The sequence below is a fragment of the Nilaparvata lugens genome, chromosome 7 (assembly GCF_014356525.2).
Source record: "Nilaparvata lugens isolate BPH chromosome 7, ASM1435652v1, whole genome shotgun sequence".
Lineage (NCBI taxonomy): Eukaryota > Metazoa > Arthropoda > Insecta > Hemiptera > Delphacidae > Nilaparvata > Nilaparvata lugens.
Window position 1 is genome coordinate 32,777,131 of NC_052510.1, and position 21,747 is coordinate 32,798,877.

Here is a 21,747-nt window from a genome sequence, read left to right on the forward strand (position 1 = left end):
TAAAAAACAAAATTTAAATATTTATGGAAAATTTCACTTCCCTTAATGAATGTAGATATATTACATCACTTGATGATTTTAATGACACTTTTTTCTCGCTTGATAGTGTAGTTGTTTTTCAAATGAGCATCCATAGTATTAACTGTAATTTTGATAATTTATTACTATACATAAATGGTATGAGGAACAAGCCTCATATTATTGTTCTGTCTGAAGCATGGATAAAGCCTGATGATAACATGAACTTATTTAATATTAATGGGTATGATAAGACGACTTCTTGTACTGATAACAGATGCGGTGGTCTTGTGGTATTTTACAAGCAGTTATTTCATTGTAATTTAATTGAGAGCTCACTGGCTGGAGCTGATTCCATCGTTTTGAATTTTAAATATGGGCAGTTGAGCTTTGTACTTGTTGGGGTTTACAGATGGCATACAAACAGCAATATTCCGTCATTTCTTGAGTCATTTTCTGAACTTCTTTCTGGGATAGATCATGAAGAAGTTGTTTGTGTTGGAGACTTCAATATTAACATTAATCTTACCAACCCTCTTGTGGATCAATATTTTGAGATTTGTGCTACAAATGGCTTAGAGAGTCTGATAGATGTCGATACTAGAGTTACTGATAATTCTTCTACTTGTATAGACCATATTCTATACAGAGGACGGTCCTCTTCAGATGTTTTCTCTGCCGTCGTGGAGGCTGGTATAACTGACCACCGTGCTGTATGTGTCTCTATGCCCTGCACTAAGGCAGTCAATGATCACCGTGCTTGCACTGAGCGCATTGTAGTTGACTATGATAGATTGAATGATTTACTTGCTGAGGAAGAGTGGGATTCTGTTTATGGGTGTGATGATCTTGATTTAGCATATTCAAATTTTGAGAGAGTATTACACGCTCACATTCAGTTTGCAACCACTAAGTCTATAAGAAACAGCGGAAATCATAGATCTAGAATGCTTAAACCGTGGATGAATCAGGGTCTCTGTAATGCCATCAACACAAGAGATAAATTATTTAAGATAATGAATAGAAATCGGGGTGATGAGTCGGCTAAACAAAATTACATTTCATTCAAGAGGAAGGTTAGAGTATGGATTAAACGTGCAAAAGAATTATATTATAAAACACTTTTTAATGAAAATAGGGGTAATAGTAAAAAACAATGGCAAATTATAAATAGTCTAGTTGGAAGACAGAAAGCTAAAAATTCTTCATTACGTCTTGTATCAAATAATGTAGAAGTTACAGATAAAACTGAGATTGCTGAAATTTTCAACAATTATTTTATTGATGTATCAGGGGTGAGGTCACAACGGGGTCAGCTTCCTTCAGAAGAAGTGATTGAAAGCTATATAGGATCTTTCAAGGTCGACAGCAACACTCAATCCTAGTTTTGGAGACCTGTTTGTCCAGAGCAAGTGACCAGTATTATTGCTGGACTGCATGGTTCCAAGGCTCCAGGAATGGATGGGTTTCCATCAGCGCTCATAAAGAGTATCTCCTCTAGGATACATATTGTGTTAGCTTACCTTTTCAACAAAAGCTTATTGGATGGTAAGTTTCCATCTAAATTGAAAATTGCAAAGATTATACCAATCCCAAAAAAGCGTAATAGCACAACTGTTGAAGAGTTTCGACCTATTTCCTTGTTATCTATATTTTCAAAAATTTTAGAGAAAATAGTTAAATCACGTCTTATTTCGTTTCTGAATGTGTCTGATTTTTTCGTGTCAAATCAATTCGGATTTAGAGAGGGTCTGAGCACAGAGCTAGCACTGAGAAAGTTCATCTCTGAAATTCACGCCAATCTGAATCAGGGGAAAGTGTCCAGGGTCTCGGGTCTTTTCCTTGATATCAAAAAAGCATTTGATACAGTTGATCATGATATCCTGATTAAAAAGTTGGAGTTAGCTGGAGTCCGTGGGTTGGCTTTGGATTGGTTCCGATCATACCTCCATGAAAGGAATCAATTTGTATGTATTGATGGTGCTGTGAGTACAAATCAATTGATTCAAGGAGGTGTACCCCAGGGATCAGTTTTGGGCCCGGTGCTGTTCCTTATATTCATTAATGACCTTTTTGGTGGACCCTTTAAAGGGAAAATAACAGCATTTGCCGATGACACCGCTTTCACATATGGTGAGTCCAATTTGCAGAATCTTCAGTCTAGTATGCAAGCAGATCTCAATTTACTATCTCTATGGTTCTCCTTTAATAAACTAAGATTAAATTCTGAAAAGACAACATTTGTCAACTTTGGCCTTACCCAATCTTATACTTTTCATAGCCCACTCAAGTACCATTCCATTGACTGTGTAAGCTCCGAGAATTGCCTTTGTAGTACAATCCAGCAGACAGATACTGTGAAGTATCTGGGAGTTGTAGTGGAGAGGGATCTCTTATGGAGGGCCCATATCAACATACTCAGGCATGGACTGAGGCAACTGCGTCATAGATTTTATTATTTGAAAAAAGTATGTCCCAGGTCAGTTTTGAGAGAGATCTACTTCTCTTTGGCACACTCTAGGCTCTCTTATGGAGTTGCTTGCTGGGGTTGCACATATATTACCCATATGAAACCTCTAATTAGATTACAGAAATCATTAGTTCTTACTATTGGAGCTGAAAGACATGTAGGTAGAGAAAATATTTTTGCAGTATTGAATATTCTCCCATTAAGATCAATGTTCTGTTACAAAGTGCTCACTCAATTTTATCAAGCAAGTGGTAACCTGGGCAATACAGTAGATGCACAGGTGCTTAGGCCTGCCACACGCTTCATGGAGAGAGTCAGGTTGCCCAGACCTAGAAGCACTTTTTTCCAGAAGTCGTTCCTGTTTCTTGAGGGTAAATTTCATAATAGTTTGCCAGATGAAATTAAACACTGTGACTCATTCTCTCTATTTAAGAGATCTGTTAAAAATACATTATGTCATTAACTGAGGATGAAATTGAAAGAATGTATTTTGTAATAATTTGAATCCTTATTCTTTTTCTCATCTTTTTCATCCAGTTTGAAAAATAAGGATGGTAAATGGTAGGCTACTATATTAATTCTTAACTCTTAATTCTTGGGTTGTTCATTCAAAGAGTTTCTGTGCAGTGTATAGAGCTGCATTTGGTTGAGAAAGGAGAAAAAATGTTTCATTACGGTATTTTAATTTTTTCCTTTTTGTGTCATTGAGTGATGTGAAATTTCATTTTGTTTTGTTATTCGATTCATTTTTTTCATTCATTTATTTTATTTCTTATTAATTGAATATTGTCATTAAAAGATTTAATTATAATGTATTAACAAGGATAGTTCAGTTGTTTCTTGATAAGTTAGTTGATTGTTCGGTTTTTTGAATCTATTACTTCTTATCTATTCTATTCTATATCTATCTATATATATATATATATATATATATATATATTATATATATATATATATATATATATAAAAGCGAAATGGCACTCACTCACTGACTGACTCACTCACTCACTCACTCACTCACTCGCATAACTAAAAATCTACCGGACCAAAATCGTTCAAATTTGGTAAGTATGTTCAGTTGGCACTTTAGAGGCGCACTAAGAAATCTTTTGGCAATATTTTAACTCTAATGCCCGGTTTCTCAGTCGTTCAATAAACAACGCTATAGCTATTGATTCAATAACTTTATCAATTCAATAAATTTTTATTGGTTCCTTAAACATATTTATAGAATCCATAGCAATTCATCTGTTCAATGAATCTGGCAGCATGGCATGATTCCAAACCGACCACTTTCGTAAACAAACTTTATATGGTAGCCATGGTAACCAACTAAATCCTGTTTGTTTATTCCTTGCTGCTTGTTGTGAAGTTCAAGTTGAAGGTTTTTTCCTATGTTAATGATATTTTTTCAAGTTATTATTATAATTATGGCAGAGAAACGAGACCGGGGCAAGAATCTTGCAGAGGTTGAAAAAGAACAATTAGTAGGTCTAGAGATCTGCCTAAAGTATAAAAATGTGATAGAAAATAAAAGACACATAAATATTCAATAAAAGATAAAAGCAAGGCATGGGATGCAGTGAGAGAAGAATATAATTCTATTCAAATCGAACTCAAACACTCCATCATCTGAACTGCTACTGTACCTAATTATATCTAGATCCATTTCAATATATTAAAATAACAGAACATCGAACACAAAACATTCCAACATAACCTTTAAACAAAATTATCGATTCGATATAAATAATTATTATTATAGGCTGGATTTTGGCATTATTTCGTTCAATAAACAAATCTATAGCTTATCCCATATGATTGTGATTAGGCGTACGGTAGTCAAAGAAGAAGAAGAAACAACGCTATAGCTATTGATTCAATAACTTTATCCAATCAATAAATTTTTATTGGTTTCTCAAACATATTTATAGAATCCATAGCTATGGAACGATTTATCTGTTCAATGAATCTGGCAACATGGCATGATCCAAAACTAGCACTTTCGTAAACAAACTTTATACATGGTTCCTATGGTAACCAACCTAATCTTGGATGTTTATTCCATGCTTCCTGTTGTGAGGTAATTTCCTACAGTACTGACATCTTTTGGCTGATGTCTCCAAAACAAGATGGCTGACACCAAATGAGGGCTATCAATGCTAAACATAGTGCAACTTTGATTCTGTTTTGTTTTTAAAATACTGGTGATCTACACTAATTTTAATTTTATTTTGTAATTTAATTTTTCTAACTTAATTTTTTGATTGCCACCAAAAATTTGAGAAATTTATCCATTCCATAAATATTTATAGGCTGGATTTTGGCACTATAGTTTATCGATAGATTTATAGATTCAATAAGGTTAAGGAACGTTCTAGAAACGCAATTTTCATATTTATCGGTTCAATAAAGTTATTGAATGGATAAACAGCTTATGGAACGACTGATAAACCAGGCATATAGTGTTTATCGAGAGATTTAAGGATTCAATAAGTTTAGGGAGCGTTCTAGAAACGCATTTCTCATGTTTATCGATTCAATAAGTTATTGAATGGATAAACAGTTTATGGAACGACTGAGAAACCGGGCATAAGGGTTGTTTTTAAGGGTTTAAAGTTTGTCTTTTAGCATGTATATTCTTCTTCTCCCAATATAATAAAAATTTCCATATCATATGTTACTATAGAACTATAATCTAGATAGAGTACCTCTTCGAAACAGTTGTTAACTGGCAACTAAATTAATAATTTTGTCAGGTTGGCATTAAGTTGAGTTGACTTTGTTAGGTTGGCACCAAGTTGAAGATTTAAATGCATTTATCGCGGAAAAATTGATTGGGCACTGCTACTTCAATCCTGGGAATATTACTAGCCGTCAGGCTCGCTTCGCTTGCCATATCCGTTTAGCCAGACGTTTAGTCTGGACCCCCGACTGGATTGTCCTAACATATGATAAAAATGCTCAAATGAAAAATGCAGGCGAGCGAAGCGAGCCTGCTGATCTCATTCTTGGACGATCCAGTCGGGGGTCCAGGGGGCGGAGCCCCCTGGCTAGACGGATATGGCGAGCGAAGCGAGCCTGACGGCTAGTTTTAATTTAAATATAATCAGTGTAATATCATTAGTACTGTGCTCCCATATGCGGACAAGCTCCTTGAGCTTTGCATATGTGTATTATTTTTCAGTTGAAAACTTGTTTCTATTTGTATGAAGATGTTTTATGTTATGTATTTTCTTTGACTGAGAATAAACATTTATTTATTTATCTATTATATATATATATATATATATATATATATATATATATATATATATATATGAGAAATAGTAAGGGCCCGAGAGTGCTACCCTGTACCACCCCAAAAAATAACTAGTAAACCATGCAAGCGCATTCTCAGTGACACCCAAAGCTGACAATTTTCTGATAAGGTTCCTCCGATCAATACTATCAAAAGCTTTTTTGAGGTCAAGGAAGACCAAGATTGGATGCGTATTATTAGATAGAGAATAATGTAGCTGCTTGTTTACATCAAACAATATATACGAAACATTTTTTTCACCTCTAAAACCGTATTGGCAGTCTGCCAGAATGCCGTTAGTCGCAAGCTAACTAACAAGTTGATCTTTTACAATTCTTTCAAGAACCTTAGAAAAAAACTTAAAAGAGAAATAGGCCAAAAGTTGTTTTTGTCAGTAAAAATACCAGAATTATGATTAGTTACAATTAAATGTTCGGCAAACGTTGATTTTTGAGTAGTATTTTTTTATTTTAAAGCTTGATTATGTTTATTGAACCTTTTTTGAAAACATCTACATGTTAGACCAAAGTTACTAACTTACATTCCAGTTTATAAAACGCTAAACCTCTGATTTTTTTAAACGTTCTTGTTTTATTTTTCTATTAGAAAACTTCCTTATTAGATCAAAAGCATTATTTGTTGTTTTGTATCTTAAATCAATTTTATTTTTTGTGAAAGTCTTCCTAATTGACTAAACCTGCGTTTACACCAGCTAGATTGAACATACCATATCATACACATGATGAACATATGTGTTTATCAAGTTCCTTTCAATCTAAAAGAATCTATAAGGATTAAGTTATTAACATTTTGTTAATAACTTTGGTGTAAATGCAGCTTTATTGTGTTGTATGGAACACAAACATATTCCTTATTAAATAAATAAAAATATAAATCTAAGTACCCTTTTAAATTTTGTGACAAAACAATTTAAAAGGGTACTCAGATTTATATTTTCATTTATTTAAAAGTAGCCCTAAAGAAAAAAGACAATATTCCTTATTTTCTGAATTATTATCATTTTGTGAATTAACTTGTGTATATTTCTGCTTATATTATCTTATCAATAATAATTTTGATATCATATACATTTGTTATTGCAAAATGTTTTATAATTTTCACTTCTTTTCCATAATTTTTTTTGACATGAGAATATTTATTAATCTATAAATCATTTATCTGAATGCTGCTGTTTTTTGTTGCCATGGATGGTTAGAGCCTTTTGGAATTAGAGAATTTTTATTTATGGGTTTCCTAAATATATTAAAATTATGTTTCTCATTTCTCTTACTTATTTCCAAATCTAAAAAAATTATTTTCTCTTTTTGAACTTCCTTAGTAAATTTTATATAAGGTGAAATTGAGTTTAAATATCTTTCTAAAATTGTTTATTTTTGAATTTTAACTTGAAAATGACCAAACTAGGTCGAAATTAGTCGTTGAAATGTTTTAAAGTTTTTAAAATGTTTCAAATAAAAACGGTACTACAAGTTTAATGTTGTTTTATCAATTATTTCAAATGAAATTATTATAAATAGAACTAAGGACTGCTACTGCAAATATTGACCGAAGAACCAAATAGCAGAAGGAAATTTGAAGAATTTTACCTCCCAAAAACATATTTGATATAATTATTATAGAGTAATAATATTCCAGCAGTTGGTCATCTGCAATTTCTGATGAATCTTCCTTACTTGATAGTAGAATTTGTAGTTTCAAGTTTACTGTGCTATCAAGTAATTTTCAGGCTTTGGCTTGAGCGTGGAAGATGAGAATGATGATGCTGAGAAATGAGTGGATCTTCAGATTTAATTCAGTCTAGTCTTTCAAATTATTTTCTTTTCTATTTCCACCACGTGGTCCTAACATTCTCCATCCCATCATTATCTTCCTTCATCTCATCCTTTCATATCTACCTTCTCTTCACTTTTCCTGATAACTTTTTTCACCCACTCAAGGATTGAAGGATTTTCTATATGGTACATGGATAAACATAGTTGGTAAACCTGTCGAATCTCCCCTATTTTTGCACCACATTTCCTAATTATTGTAGTATGGTTGTTGATATATTATTTGCATGTATTCAATTGTATATTGTATCTTGTGTGTGTAACCCAACTGAAGTTTGGTTGGAATGTACTGTAAAATAAGAATTTATAGCCCGATTAATGAACTTTTGAAATAAATCCTTCAAGATAAGATCGCCATCAGAAAAAACGGGGTCGAACAGGTCGAATTTGAAGACCTGATTCGATAAATTATCAGCCAACGGGATAGGAGCATATAGTCTCTCACAGAAGAAGGAGTGTATAGAATATATAATATATATTGATTGAATAAATATTAATTAATTTTTGAATTGCAGTATAGAACTCTATTTCACTTTCAAATTTTGAAAAAACCTTTGTAGTTAGTCAATCAAACCGGTGAAAAAATGAAGTTATACTTCTGAAAAAAAGTCCAACTGTAAAAATATTAATTGTTTTGAATTGAATTTTATTTCCATATAGCCTATTATTGTATGTGTGTGTGTGTGTGTGTGTGTGTGTGTGTGTGTGTGTGTGTGTGTGTTGAGTTTTGGTTTAGGTTGAGTTGCTTTTAAGCCTAATTCGATTCTAATTTACCGTATTTTTATTGCAGTATCAATACAGTACGTCACCGTTGAGCCAGCAAATGCAAACTCTAGTTCGCATTGTGATCAATACATTGGATTCACAACATCACGTTTGCAAACACATTCCACCAACTGTCTACGTTGGAGGCCCACCATCGCGATCTAGAGGTCACTCATATTCAAGCATTCTTTTTCTCCCATTCATTCATTTATTCACACTCAATTCACTAAAAATTAAAAAAAAATTAAATCTTTATTGACCGAGCGAAGTGAAGTCTAGGTTAGGCGCACACCAGTTAGTCAAGACAAGACAAGACATAATCAGACACTTTAAGTCACAATATTTAACATTGTTGCTTATGACGCAACTCACACTGATTAGTCATTGCAATTAGACATGTCTTCATAAGCAACTATGTGAAGTATTGTGACCAAACGTGACTAGTCTTGTCTTGACTAGTGTTCGCCCAGCCTAAGATTCAAGTCGACGGTTTTTCATTTCTCTTTATGTATGTATTTATGTACTAGCCGGCAGGCTGGCTTCGCTCGCCTTATCCTCAGCTGGATCATCCAAAAAAGATTCAGCAGGTTCGCTTCGCTTGCCTGCATTTTTCATTTCAGTTTGCTTCCTTCCGTTAAAAGAATTGTTATTAATATTCATGATTAATGATGTGTCGAGTGAGCAAGTATTTTCCCTGGTTTCAACTCGGGCTGACCAGTTAGTTGACAGCAAAGACCTTAAAGATATATAGACCCACAATGCCTATGGTTTCCCAATGATAGCTCTTACTTGAAATTGAAGGCCGCCATTGGGGTATTTTAGCACGAGATATTATTTATTATTTATTTGTAATACTATGGATCACAAAGGCATTGGTGGCATTGGTATGTAATAATCTTATGGGTTGCCCCCTCAATGGCGGATTTCAATTCCAAGTACGACACTAGCGCTGCATGTGAGTCTATGCATCTTTAAGGTCTTTGGTTGACAGTATGTCTTGTTAGTAAATTAGCTTTTGGTGATAATTATAGTTGTTTTACAACATATGATTTGCATTGTCGATACGCCAACCCGATCGACATTGCTGATGTTGCAATCAACAATTGTATGTTTTTACACCGATATCTCGCCGACCCGAAATGGCAGAATTTATTCTGATAGACTGGATCAGAGGAGGCTGTGGTTTATAACTGCGCGAGGTCTACTGTTCACAGAACTACTAGTATTCATTTGTGATTTTAAATGTATAGGCATACCGAAAGTTGAGTAGACATTTAAATGTGTAACGAAATTAAAATACGATCACATAGGTACCAACCATCACATTTTTAATTGTGTAATTGCTAATTTAATAAATAATTGATTTTTGTGAAGCAGATGTGAGCCAGCCTTCACTGGGCGTTGATGGGGAAGGAGGCGGGGGCGGGGACAAGATGGAGACTCCGCCCCTCTCGCCCATGTACTCGGGCGATGGAGCGCATGCGCCGAAGGGCAAGACCACCGCCATGTACCACCAGAAGTCTCCCGGCTCCATGGAGACGCACTGGGAGGAGGACTCCATCCACTTGACCGCGGCTATGCGCGCGCAGGGATCCACGTGCGTATTGCACCTTCTAATTAAAACTGGATTCCCACATATCAGTAGGCCTATCAGTGGAAATATCCTTTTAATGAATTCTATTGGGACTAATCCCAGTCAGCACAGTCGGCGAGTATGAATAGTCCCCTTAGAACAATATTTTCAATTAATCCAACACAGACTCTGATATATTGATATATGGAAATCCAGCTGCTTTATACAGCAGTATAAATATTATACTGTATTTATGAAAAATTTGATGTGGAAAATGTTTAAATTTTTTGTAGTCTAGACACTGTGATTCTACCTAAATATTTAAAAAGCACTAAAGCGCTGGAAAATAACGGAAGAACAAGCTACCCCAAGCACTTGATCAGTAGCATAAGAAGCTTGTACAATAACTCAACAATAATAATTGAAGTTGAAAGCGGAAGATTGTCCAAGCCAATTACCACAAATAAAGGAGTTGAACAGGGTTGTCCAATATCTCCTGCTTTATTCAATATACAGTATTTATGTTAATGAGCTTATGACTATGTGACTACAGCCAGTTGTCACGGGCATTCATCTTGCCCAAGAATCATACTTGAATTATTTATTATTTTCTGACTACACTGTTATATTACAGGAATCTGAAGACAAGCTCCAAATGTCATCATACAAGCTTCATTCTAAGTAGATATTTCAAAATACAATTTCAAGGTGAAAAAAGTTTTGACTTTCTCCCCAGCTATATCTCCCAAGTTTTAATCATTAAAATGTTCAAAAAAGTATCAGGGTCATGCTTTCACTTGTAACAATACTACAGTATTGAAATAGGTTTTAAAATTTCTGTGTAGCTCAAACCTCAGATTTTTTGTAATTTGGGCTGCTTGACGTTTCGATCACTCTGTTTGTTAATCTGCGACAGGGGGGGGGGTGACCATCCCCCCCATGGTCCATGTCGCAAAATCCCCCCCAAAATTCAGCCTCATGTCGCAACTTACGACATCAAATGTATGTTTTGAGTAGTTTGCCGAAAAGTAAAAGTGAATTGAATTATTCTAATCTTTTGCATACGGTACCTAGTATTTTCAGCACATTTCCTATTTTTAAAAACAGTCCATTCCAAACGGTGCTATATTATTATGTTGCTATTCTGAATACAGTATGTAAAAATCTGAAATTGAATAGTTCTATTATACTTACCTCCAAATATATTTTTACAGTCATTCAACTGAAGCTGATGAGACCGAATCTGAACTAGCGGCTATTCCAGAGAGTTGTGGAAAATCTGACAGTACAATACATGGAAGCTCACCGGTAAATCGCATTGCAAATTTGATGCTCAAACTTACTGATTTATAATCATCTTGCCAAGTTTGCAATTATTCAAATGAAGAAACATTAATCTCGTTAGTTTTTTCACTGCAATTCTTTAGGGATTGACCAATTCATATTATTTCATCGAAGAAAATCATTAATTAATAACGAATTTATTTCGATAAGTTTTTAAAATGAATTTTAAATTACTTTGTTATGACTACTATATCTAAAATATTGGTTTTGAAACTTATTTTAGTAATTACTTCAATAGTTTTAATACTGACAATTTTTTCCGATTAGGCTATTGTTTTATTATCTCTGGCATTGGGTACAGCTCTTATATTAACCGGGTTTTATAGATTTATATTACAAATTGCAACTCAAACTGTGATGATGATTTTAAATTTCTGTAGACTTTCACTAGAAACTGCAGTTAACACTTTAGAAAACTAGTTTCCGTAAGTACTGGAATTATTGTACTTTTTAATTTATAATGAACGTTCTCAGTAGGTAGCCTACTTTAGTCTCACACTAGTTTCAAGCCTCTATTTGTTTCTATCAGTAGCATATCAACTTGATTGCATTGGCTTGAAGGTTCGGTAGTAAAATTTTGCTTAGAAACTGAAAAACGTTCAGCTTCATAAGTGCTTGGGTGATTCATTGCCTGTTGTAGTTTATTGTGTGATAGCTTTTCAGATATTTTATAATTAAATTATAACGTGCATTATGGAAAGAAATTGTTAGAATTTCTCCTAGACTTTTTAGAAGTTTGTTATTCTAACATCTAGAACAATCAAATACTTTTATTTTTTGGACTAGTAGAGAATTTACTGTAGATAGAGAGTCACTATACTTTCGTACAAGCACGAACTCTGGATGGAAAAATTAAGATTTGATTAGACCAAGAGAAGTTGAAATGATTACAAAATATATTGAAATAGGTAGATTGCTCAGTTATAAATGATATTTGACGTTTTCTAGAGGTCAAAAAAATCATCTCTGTAATTCAGTGATATTCTTACGATTACACTTCATTTATAAGTTCAATCATTCACTCTTTTAAATAATTATGAAATGATATAGGTACTTTATGTGATATAGGAGCACATTAGAAATCTTCTTTTCAATGAAAAATTCAAAATCACACAATTTTCGACTGGTTAATTTAATGTGAATTTACAATCAGCCAAAATATAGCAGTATTTAAATTTTGGAATAGCTTGCATCTCCAATAGCTTTATAATTTTGAAAGTTTTTGCTAGATGATCATATCATGCAAATATTGCATGTAATTTAAAGCATGATCTCATTAGATTTTCCAGTTTGCTTATTTCGACAGGACAGGAACTTAAAGTAAAAATATTCAAATAACGACCACTCGTGGTTTTATTATTGTGTAGTTCAGGTAGGACTCGTTACTTTACTCTCATTCTTGAATAATTGGAGATTGGAGTAATCCTTAATTGGTTCCAGAAAGTTATTGAATAATTAACTAATCGTCTCTTTTTGTCCAATAGTTGAGTTTTCTGAATTGTTCTATTATTAACAATAGTTTTATATTCTGATTATCATTTCTTTGATTTTCCCTTGAAAAATTCTACCAGGGATCACTGGATGATGATGATGCTGACAAAAAGAAAATTGGGGATTGCAGTGTGAAATACAGCCGTCCTGTTTGGATCTTGGGTAGTGATGAGTCCACAAATGAGGTAACCGAGGTACACAACACTTCTTCATCAAGTATTAACGATGCTAAGAAAAATTAAATCGTTGCTCGATGCTTATAGCTAGCTGGTAATGGCTACAAACATCGTTCTAAGTCGATATGAGACGTGAAAAAAATATTGTATTATAAAATGTACTGTGATGAACTTCACTGCTTCATATAAATGCTTACATATCATCTTTCAATGCTGTTCAGAAAAAAATGTGCAGGGAAAACTTTTCAATTGAAACAGAATACCGTGAAATTATCAGACTTTCAATTCTTAAAAGTCTTATTAGTTAATCAATCATTTTGATTTTGATTAGCTCATTAATTTCATTTTCATTGGTTTCAGTTACGTTACTAACTATCAATTTTATCGCACTATCTATTATTTTATTTATTGTCTCCTCATGATTAGCATTGTTATTCATTAGTTTATTACCATAATAATTGAATCATCACCTAGAAATATTTATTCTATAGTTAATCTTCCATGATCTTTGGTTACTTTTTTCGATTTTACCAACATCTTAATTTGTTTCAACATTATAAATAGAACTCAAAATCAACATCATCATCACCATCCAGTAACTCACAAATTTGTTTTTCCATGTATAAATTTCATTTTTGTAGGTACTCAATTAATAACGCCTGATATCTCATTACTTCATCAATCCTCTTCATAGTTCATCTTTATTAACAATTACAATCTATATCTTCCTGTTTTTCTTTCAATAAAAAATTTGTTTCACAATATTTAGTATAATTACATCATTTCTACATGATGTATCGTTAATAATTCTTATCAAATTTTATTTTTCGAAATGCATTTTACTTTTTGTACTGTACATGTAGTCAGCCAAATAGCCTGGCTGGAATTCTCCAGTTACTTTTGTGCCTAAGAGGGACCAAGTAAGCCATGTGTGAGTCTTTTCAAATTTTTCTCAGACAGACTTTTTATTATAACAAAGAATATTTCTTAAGCAATAATATTTCCAAAAATAGAATTATCTTAATTTACATTATTCTAATAATTTATTTCTTCCAAAAAAGTAGGAATTAAGTCTCTATCATTGCACTCTATGAAATTAACTTATTAGAAATGCATTGTCTGACTTGACTTATAGGTACCGTACTTACAATCAAAATTTTAGTATAGCTTGATGCTAAGTATTGTAATTATTGCAGAATCATTTTATACTCAATTTGAAGCAGTAGCTGCACCTTATGCATGGGTTTCCAGGATTTAGGAATGAAATTCATTAACTTCAAATTTTAAAAGCAAGATTAATTTTACAACAATTTAGCTCATTACTGAGGCACGGGTTCTACTTGATTTTATAGATTAGCCAATTATTAATTCGATAGTCCGTTATAGCATGTTTATAATGCCTTCTATTTTTGTCAAGCTATATAGCATGCGTATCATGCTATTTTAGGTATCGTAATGTTTCCAGTGATCAATAAATACCAAACACAGCATCTTCTCCACAATCATATTCTACTAACCTTCAATGAAAAAATATCTCTGATTTTTGATAATGCTTTATTGATTTCATTAATAATGTACTACAGTAGGCATGTTTTATTACAAAATACATTCGCCATTGAAGATACAAAAAACGTCGTTCTAATTATCTCAGAATACAGTATCTTTTATAATATTATTATACAATTATATTGTAATATATTTCTTTGAAAGCACATATTTTGTCTACAAATTAGGGTTGATGGAAAGTTATGTGATACTCAACAATTCTTTTTTGATTTCATATTTTTTATGGTAAATTTTGAAGCACTCGTAAGATGTTTAAGACACGCGTTCGCTCGCTATGCTCGCTCACTTGTGTCTTAGTTCTACATCTAACTCGTATTAGAGTCCCTCATTATAAAATTGTTCTATTAACTACTATATCCTTTCATTACTTTGTACTGTATATTAAATAGTGTCATAGTTACTATCACCAACAGTTGAATGTTAAGAAAATATATGAAAATGTTTACTAACATCATAGTACCCTTTTTGAAACGTTTTTACAATCACAATCTTCCTGTTTTTTTTCTAATGGAGCTCACATAGTGAGAAGCTCTTGTAGACTAAGACCTCTTTGTCTAGAGAGAGGATTGACAGGTCGAGATAGAGGTACCTCAATGTAACATAGATAAATGTTTTTTTAAGGGGCGTCCGCACAGTTAGAAGGTCGATGTAGAGATTTACCCAGCTGCCTACCCATGCGGATGCTCCATAACACATGTATTTGTGTTAAATTAAGGTACCTCTTTCTCGACCTCTACCTCCTCAATATGCAAACTCCCTAAAGGTGCAATTCCTTTGCTCGATAATCTCTGCTATAAACAGGCGTCTTGAGACGCCATCACGGTTAGATCACATAACCTATAAATTCATAAGATGCAATGATTCATTGGATGTGAATCCTAAAATCAATAGAGTAAAGAACCAACACTTGTAATTCATCTGTCGCCATAAAGTCCAATGGCTACAACATAAACATTCAATAGGTCATCGAATCTAATGAATTTATAAGTTATGTGCTCCAGCCGTCACGGCTGTAACGACGAGTCGCCGCTAAGGATTTGCACTTTAAGACACATCTTTTTTTCAATGAACTATTAAGTATTCCAATGAAAAAAAAAACAAAATTTTAACAGTATATTTATATAAAGATACATCTATATATACAAGTCAAATAAAAATATTCATGTGACTCACATAAAATGTATCATTAATTTAACAAGATATTCTGTTTTGTAATTTCAGAAGGTAGCCAGCAGCAACTGCCAGAAGCTAGGCATCAAAGAAGGCATGAAGATGCTGGTGACTTCATCTCTGTTCAGTGGGGGCGGTCCTAGGCTGCCGCCTCCCCTCCCCACCACTGTGATGGTAGCTGCCGCCCCCGCCATACTCCATCCACCGCCCCCAACCACCCACCTGCCACCCTCCAATCCCATTCCTATTCCTGTTGCAGCTCCTCAGGCGCAACTCCTCGCTCAGGATAGTATACAGCACTCTGTCACACCACAAAGGTCAATAACAATTGATATTTTTTTCCGTTTCTATTTGTTTTCATTTTTCATTTTACTCTTGTTAGAGTACTGTTTATTAGAGTTGAGTAGAATATGTTTTATTGTAACCGCTTCTGAGGTTTTCAAAAGCATTACCTTCATCACAACATACGATAAATGCATTCATTTTTATGTGCTCCACTAAGCCCGGTTACATCTTGTAACACATTTACTTTGGTATTGGCCAATAAAAGGAGCTAAGGATCGCACTAGACCCCAGATTGCAACAGGCCCCAGATTGCAACAGGCACCAGATTGCAACAGGCCCCAGATTGCAACAGGCCCAGGATTGCAACAGGCCATCATGATAGTTTGCAACAGGTCCCAGATTGCAACAGGCCCCAGATTGCAACAGGCCCAGGATTGCAACAGGCCCCAGATTGCAACAGGCCCCAGATTGCAACAGGCCATCATGACAGTTTGCAACAGGCCCCAGATTGCAACAGACCCCAGATTGCAAAAGGCCCTAGATTGCAACAGGCTCCAGATTGCAACAGGCCCCAAATTGCAACAGGCCCCAGATTGCAACAGACCCCAGATTGCAACAGGCCCCAGATTGCAACAGGCCTCAGATTGCAACAGGCCTCAGATTGCAACAGGCCATCATGATAGTTTGCAACAGGTCCCAGATTGCAACAGGCCCCAGATTGCAACAGGCCCCAGATTGCAACAGGCCCAGGATTGCAACAGGCCCCAGATTGCAACAGGCCCCAGATTGCAACAGGCCATCATGACAGTTTGCAACAGGCCCCAGATTGCAACAGACCTCAGATTGCAAAAGGCCCTAGATTGCAACAGGCTCCAGATTGCAACAGGCCCCAAATTGCAACAGGCCCCAGATTGCAACAGACCCCAGATTGCAACAGGCCCCAGATTGCAACAGGCCCCAGATTGCAACAGGCCATCATGATATTTTGCAACATGCATTGCAATATGGCTTCTCATTTTGGCTTTAGGAAAAATAACTCCACTGTAGACGCTCTTCTAAAACTAACAAAGAAAATATTGGAGACTATAAACAGGGGAACTATGCTCTCGCCACCTTCTGTGACTTGAGTAGAGCCTTCGAATCGGTTGACCATGGAATTCTTTAAGATAACCTACGATATTATGCAACAGGTAAAAATGCCCTCAAATTGTTGAAGTCTTACTTGGTGGATCGAAGTCAACTTTCACTTTGGGTAGAAATGGTAACAAGTCATCTATGTTAAAGGTCGAGTTCGGGGTTCGATTGAATTTCAATTTTTTGAATTTCAATTTCCCAGTTGAACATCCTGCAAGTGTGAAATTTTTAGGCATCCATATGGATTCGAAGCTTACATGGGAGCCACACTTGAAGTATGTCAGCTTAAAAATTAGCAGAGTAATATATATTTGCTTGAAAGTCTCACTGGTTTTGAGCCAAAAAAGTATTTGAGAACGGCTTACTTTTCATTTTTTTTTATAGTATTATGTCTTATGGTCTGATCTTATGGGGTAATGCCTCTCTTATAAATGATGTTCTACTTCTAGAAAGCTCTGAGAATTATTACAGGCTCATCTCATCTTGAGCATTGCAGACCATTGTTCATCACTGAAAAAATTGTGATTAATTTATATATATATATATATTTATGTCCTCATTCATACCCGGAAAAATGTGAGTAGTCTGCAGTTTAGAAGTGACGTCCATTCTTTTAACACTATAGTAACAGTTTTTACACTATATTAACAGTCTCACAACAGTTTTGAAATCACAGGGCAGAAACTGTTTAATAAACTGCCTCCTCATATGTGTAATATGTCTCAAAAAATATTTGAAAAAAAGATGTACGGATGGTTGATTTCAAATCCTTTTTACTTTCCTTGCCCTATTACCATAGTTAAGGAAAGTATTGCTTTCCGAAAAATATTAAGGTACCCAAATTTCTATACGTTTCAAGGTCCCTTGTGTCCAAAAAAGTAGTTTTTGGGTATTGGTCTGTATGCGTGTGTGTATGAGTGTATGTGCGTCTGTGTACACGATATCTCATCTCCCAATTAACAGAATGACTTGAAATTTGGAACTTAAGGTCCTTACAATATAAGGATCCGACACGAACAATTTCGATTAAATGCAATTCAAGATGGCGGCTAAAATGGCGAAAATGTTGTCAAAAACAGGGGTTTTCGCGATTTTCTCAAAAACGGCTCCAACGATTTTCATTAAATTCATACCTAAAATAGTCATTGATAAGCTCTATCAATTGCAACAGGCCCCAAATTGCAACAGGCCCCAGATTGCAACAGACCCCAGATTGCAACAGGCCCCAGATTGCAACAGGCCCCAGATTGCAACAGGCCATCATGATATTTTGCAACATGCATTGCAATATGGCTTCTCATTTTGGCTTTAGGAAAAATAACTCCACTGTAGACGCTCTTCTAAAACTAACAAAGAAAATATTGGAGACTATAAACAGGGGAACTATGCTCTCGCCACCTTCTGTGACTTGAGTAGAGCCTTCGAATCGGTTGACCATGGAATTCTTTAAGATAACCTACGATATTATGCAACAGGTAAAAATGCCCTCAAATTGTTGAAGTCTTACTTGGTGGATCGAAGTCAACTTTCACTTTGGGTAGAAATGGTAACAAGTCATCTATGTTAAAGGTCGAGTCCGGGGTTCGATTGAATTTCAATTTTTTGATTTTCAATTTCCCAGTTGAACATCCTGCAAGTGTGAAATTTTTAGGCATCCATATGGATTCGAAGCTTACATGGGAGCCACACTTGAAGTATGTCAGCTTAAAAATTAGCAGAGTAATATATATTTGCTTGAAAGTCTCACTGGTTTTGAGCCAAAAAAGTATTTGAGAACGGCTTACTTTTCATTTTTTTTTATAGTATTATGTCTTATGGTCTGATCTTATGGGGTAATGCCTCTCTTATAAATGATGTTCTACTTCTAGAAAGCTCTGAGAATTATTACAGGCTCATCTCATCTTGAGCATTGCAGACCATTGTTCATCACTGAAAAAATTGTGATTAATTTATATATATATATATATTTATGTCCTCATTCATACCCGGAAAAATGTGAGTAGTCTGCAGTTTAGAAGTGACGTCCATTCTTTTAACACTATAGTAACAGTTTTTACACTATATTAACAGTCTCACAACAGTTTTGAAATCACAGGGCAGAAACTGTTTAATAAACTGCCTCCTCATATGTGTAATATGTCTCAAAAAATATTTGAAAAAAAGATGTACGGATGGTTGATTTCAAATCCTTTTTACTTTCCTTGCCCTATTACCATAGTTAAGGAAAGTATTGCTTTCCGAAAAATATTAAGGTACCCAAATTTCTATACGTTTCAAGGTCCCTTGTGTCCAAAAAAGTAGTTTTTGGGTATTGGTCTGTATGTGTGTGTGTATGAGTGTATGTGCGTCTGTGTACACGATATCTCATCTCCCAATTAACAGAATGACTTGAAATTTGGAACTTAAGGTCCTTACAATATAAGGATCCGACACGAACAATTTCGATTAAATGCAATTCAAGATGGCGGCTAAAATGGCAAAAATGTTGTCAAAAACAGGGGTTTTCGCGATTTTCTCAAAAACGGCTCCAACGATTTTCATTAAATTCATACCTAAAATAGTCATTGATAAGCTCTATCAACTGCCACAAGTCCCATATCTGTAAAAATTTCAGGAGCTCCACCCCATCTATGCAAAGTTTGATTTTAGATTCCCAATTATCAGGCTTCAGATACAATTTAAACAAAAAATATCGAGTGAAAATGATTGACCATGAAAATTTTCACAATTAATGTTCAGTACGGTAACATTTTCACCTAAAATTGAAAATAAGCTCGAAATTTGAGAAAATGTGATTAAATCCAATATTGCAAACTATGGGCAACTGTTGATTCTATTAAATGATTCACTATGAAGAGATAGCAGACCTCGTATGTCTCCAGCGTTATTGTCCCGTCAACAGCTGTCTCGGATCTTTGTTTATAAGTAGACTTGAGATGCGCGACAACACTAGCGTCAGGTGATCAATTTTCGTAACGGCAAGGAAAGTTGTGTGAATGTGCCACACCAGATTTTTATAAATTGACTGAATTTTTTGAGTGTCATAATTTATGAACATATTGTGATAACAAATCCTAGCTTGTGACTTAACTATAATCTATATTTAAAAAAGCGAAATGGCACTCACTCACTGACTGACTGACTCACTCGCAGAACTAAAAATCTACCGGACCAAAAACGTTAAATTTGGTAGGTATGTTCAGTTGGCCCTTTACAGGGGCACTAAGAACGATTTGGAAAAATTTCCAAAGATACGCCCAAAATCTGCGTTTTTCCAGCGTTTTCTCAGCTTTATCGAGAACAAATGAACAGAAAATGTTCAAATTTAGTACAGAAGCTCAGCTATGGTGTAATAATGTTGTGTTAGAAGGAATTTGCAATAACGTCAAAGATTCGCCCAAAATTAGCGTTTTTTTTTTTGCTTTTTCTCAGATTTATCGAGAACAAATGAACAGAAATTGTTCAAATTTAGTACAGAAACTAACCTAGGGTGTAATAATGTTGTGTTAGAAGGAATTTGCAATAACGACAAATATACGCCAAAAATTAGCGTTTTTTGCGTTTTCTCAGCTCTTTCATCAAGTAATAGACAGAAAATGTTCAAATTTGGTAAAGAGGTTTAGCTAGGGTCTAAAAATTTGTGATAGGTGACTTTAATATTTCATCAAAGATACGCTTAAAATCAGCGTTTTCCCAACGTTTTTCTCAGTACTTAGACTTCCTGATGGAATGAAGCATGCTCAAATGAAAAATGCAGGCGAGCGAAGCGAGTCCACAGATCTCATTTTTGGACGATCCAGTCGGGGGTCTAGGGGGCTGAGCCTCCTGGCTAGACGGATATGGCGAGTGAAGCGAGCCTGACGGCTAGTTAGTTATAAAACTGTAATCTAGTATACGACTTTGTCCATGCTATATAATATGGCTTTCTGACAATAAAATGTTAGTATTATTATTATTATTAATAAGCTTGAGGAAAAAACATTAAAAAGTTCTCTATAAATAGTCACCACAAAATAATATATTATTCGTTTACAAAACATAGAAAACAGAATGTAAAATAAGAAAAATTACATGATGCGAAATATTAAATCCAGTAGCCTATTAAATTTTTAAAGTGTCCTTAGTAGACGTCGTGAAGCAAATCGCCGTAAATAATTTTGATGAAAAATAGAAGAAACATTGAAATATAGAATAATGAAGATTTTACCTGAGAAGTATTAATTCTTGAATTTTTATTGCTATATGTGATTGTTAAATCCTGTCTTTGCTTGTTTAGCCTTGCCTTTCATATTAATCTTGGTTAGGTCCATCATCATAAAGTTAAAGCTCATACATCTTGGTTGATTTTCATGTAAAACATGAAACCAGTTTGGAAAAATATTAAAAAACTTATTCTGAGGAGATTTAATAACTTGATTCAATCAGAAGGAGTAAACAATAAAACAATATTAAATGACAAATCAAGTAAAACCAAAAGAAAAATAATAATTTGAGAAGATGAAACAGAAAATTTAAAAAGAAAAAATCAAACTAGTTCAATGATTAATATTATAAAATACCAGCTATAATTTTATGTAGATGCCAGCTACAAAACTTGACATGAC

At 34.4% G+C, this 21,747-nt stretch overlaps 1 protein-coding gene across 5 annotated transcripts in view; it reads left to right on the forward strand.

The window, feature by feature from the left end:
• Positions 1-21,747, forward strand: part of LOC111048563 (protein unc-79 homolog) — a 105,601-nt gene that overhangs the window by 78,432 nt on the left and 5,422 nt on the right. For 3 of the 5 annotated variants that reach the window (XM_039432577.1, XM_039432574.1, XM_022334478.2), the window contains 5 exons: positions 8,430-8,571; positions 9,782-10,001; positions 11,192-11,285; positions 12,893-13,006; positions 15,776-16,041. In XM_039432577.1, the coding sequence (XP_039288511.1) occupies positions 8,430-8,571; positions 9,782-10,001; positions 11,192-11,285; positions 12,893-13,006; positions 15,776-16,041 (836 nt within the window). The remainder of the gene's footprint in view (positions 1-8,429; positions 8,572-9,781; positions 10,002-11,191; positions 11,286-12,892; positions 13,007-15,775; positions 16,042-21,747) is intronic. The other 2 variants (XM_039432573.1, XM_039432575.1) reach the window with 2 other exon arrangements.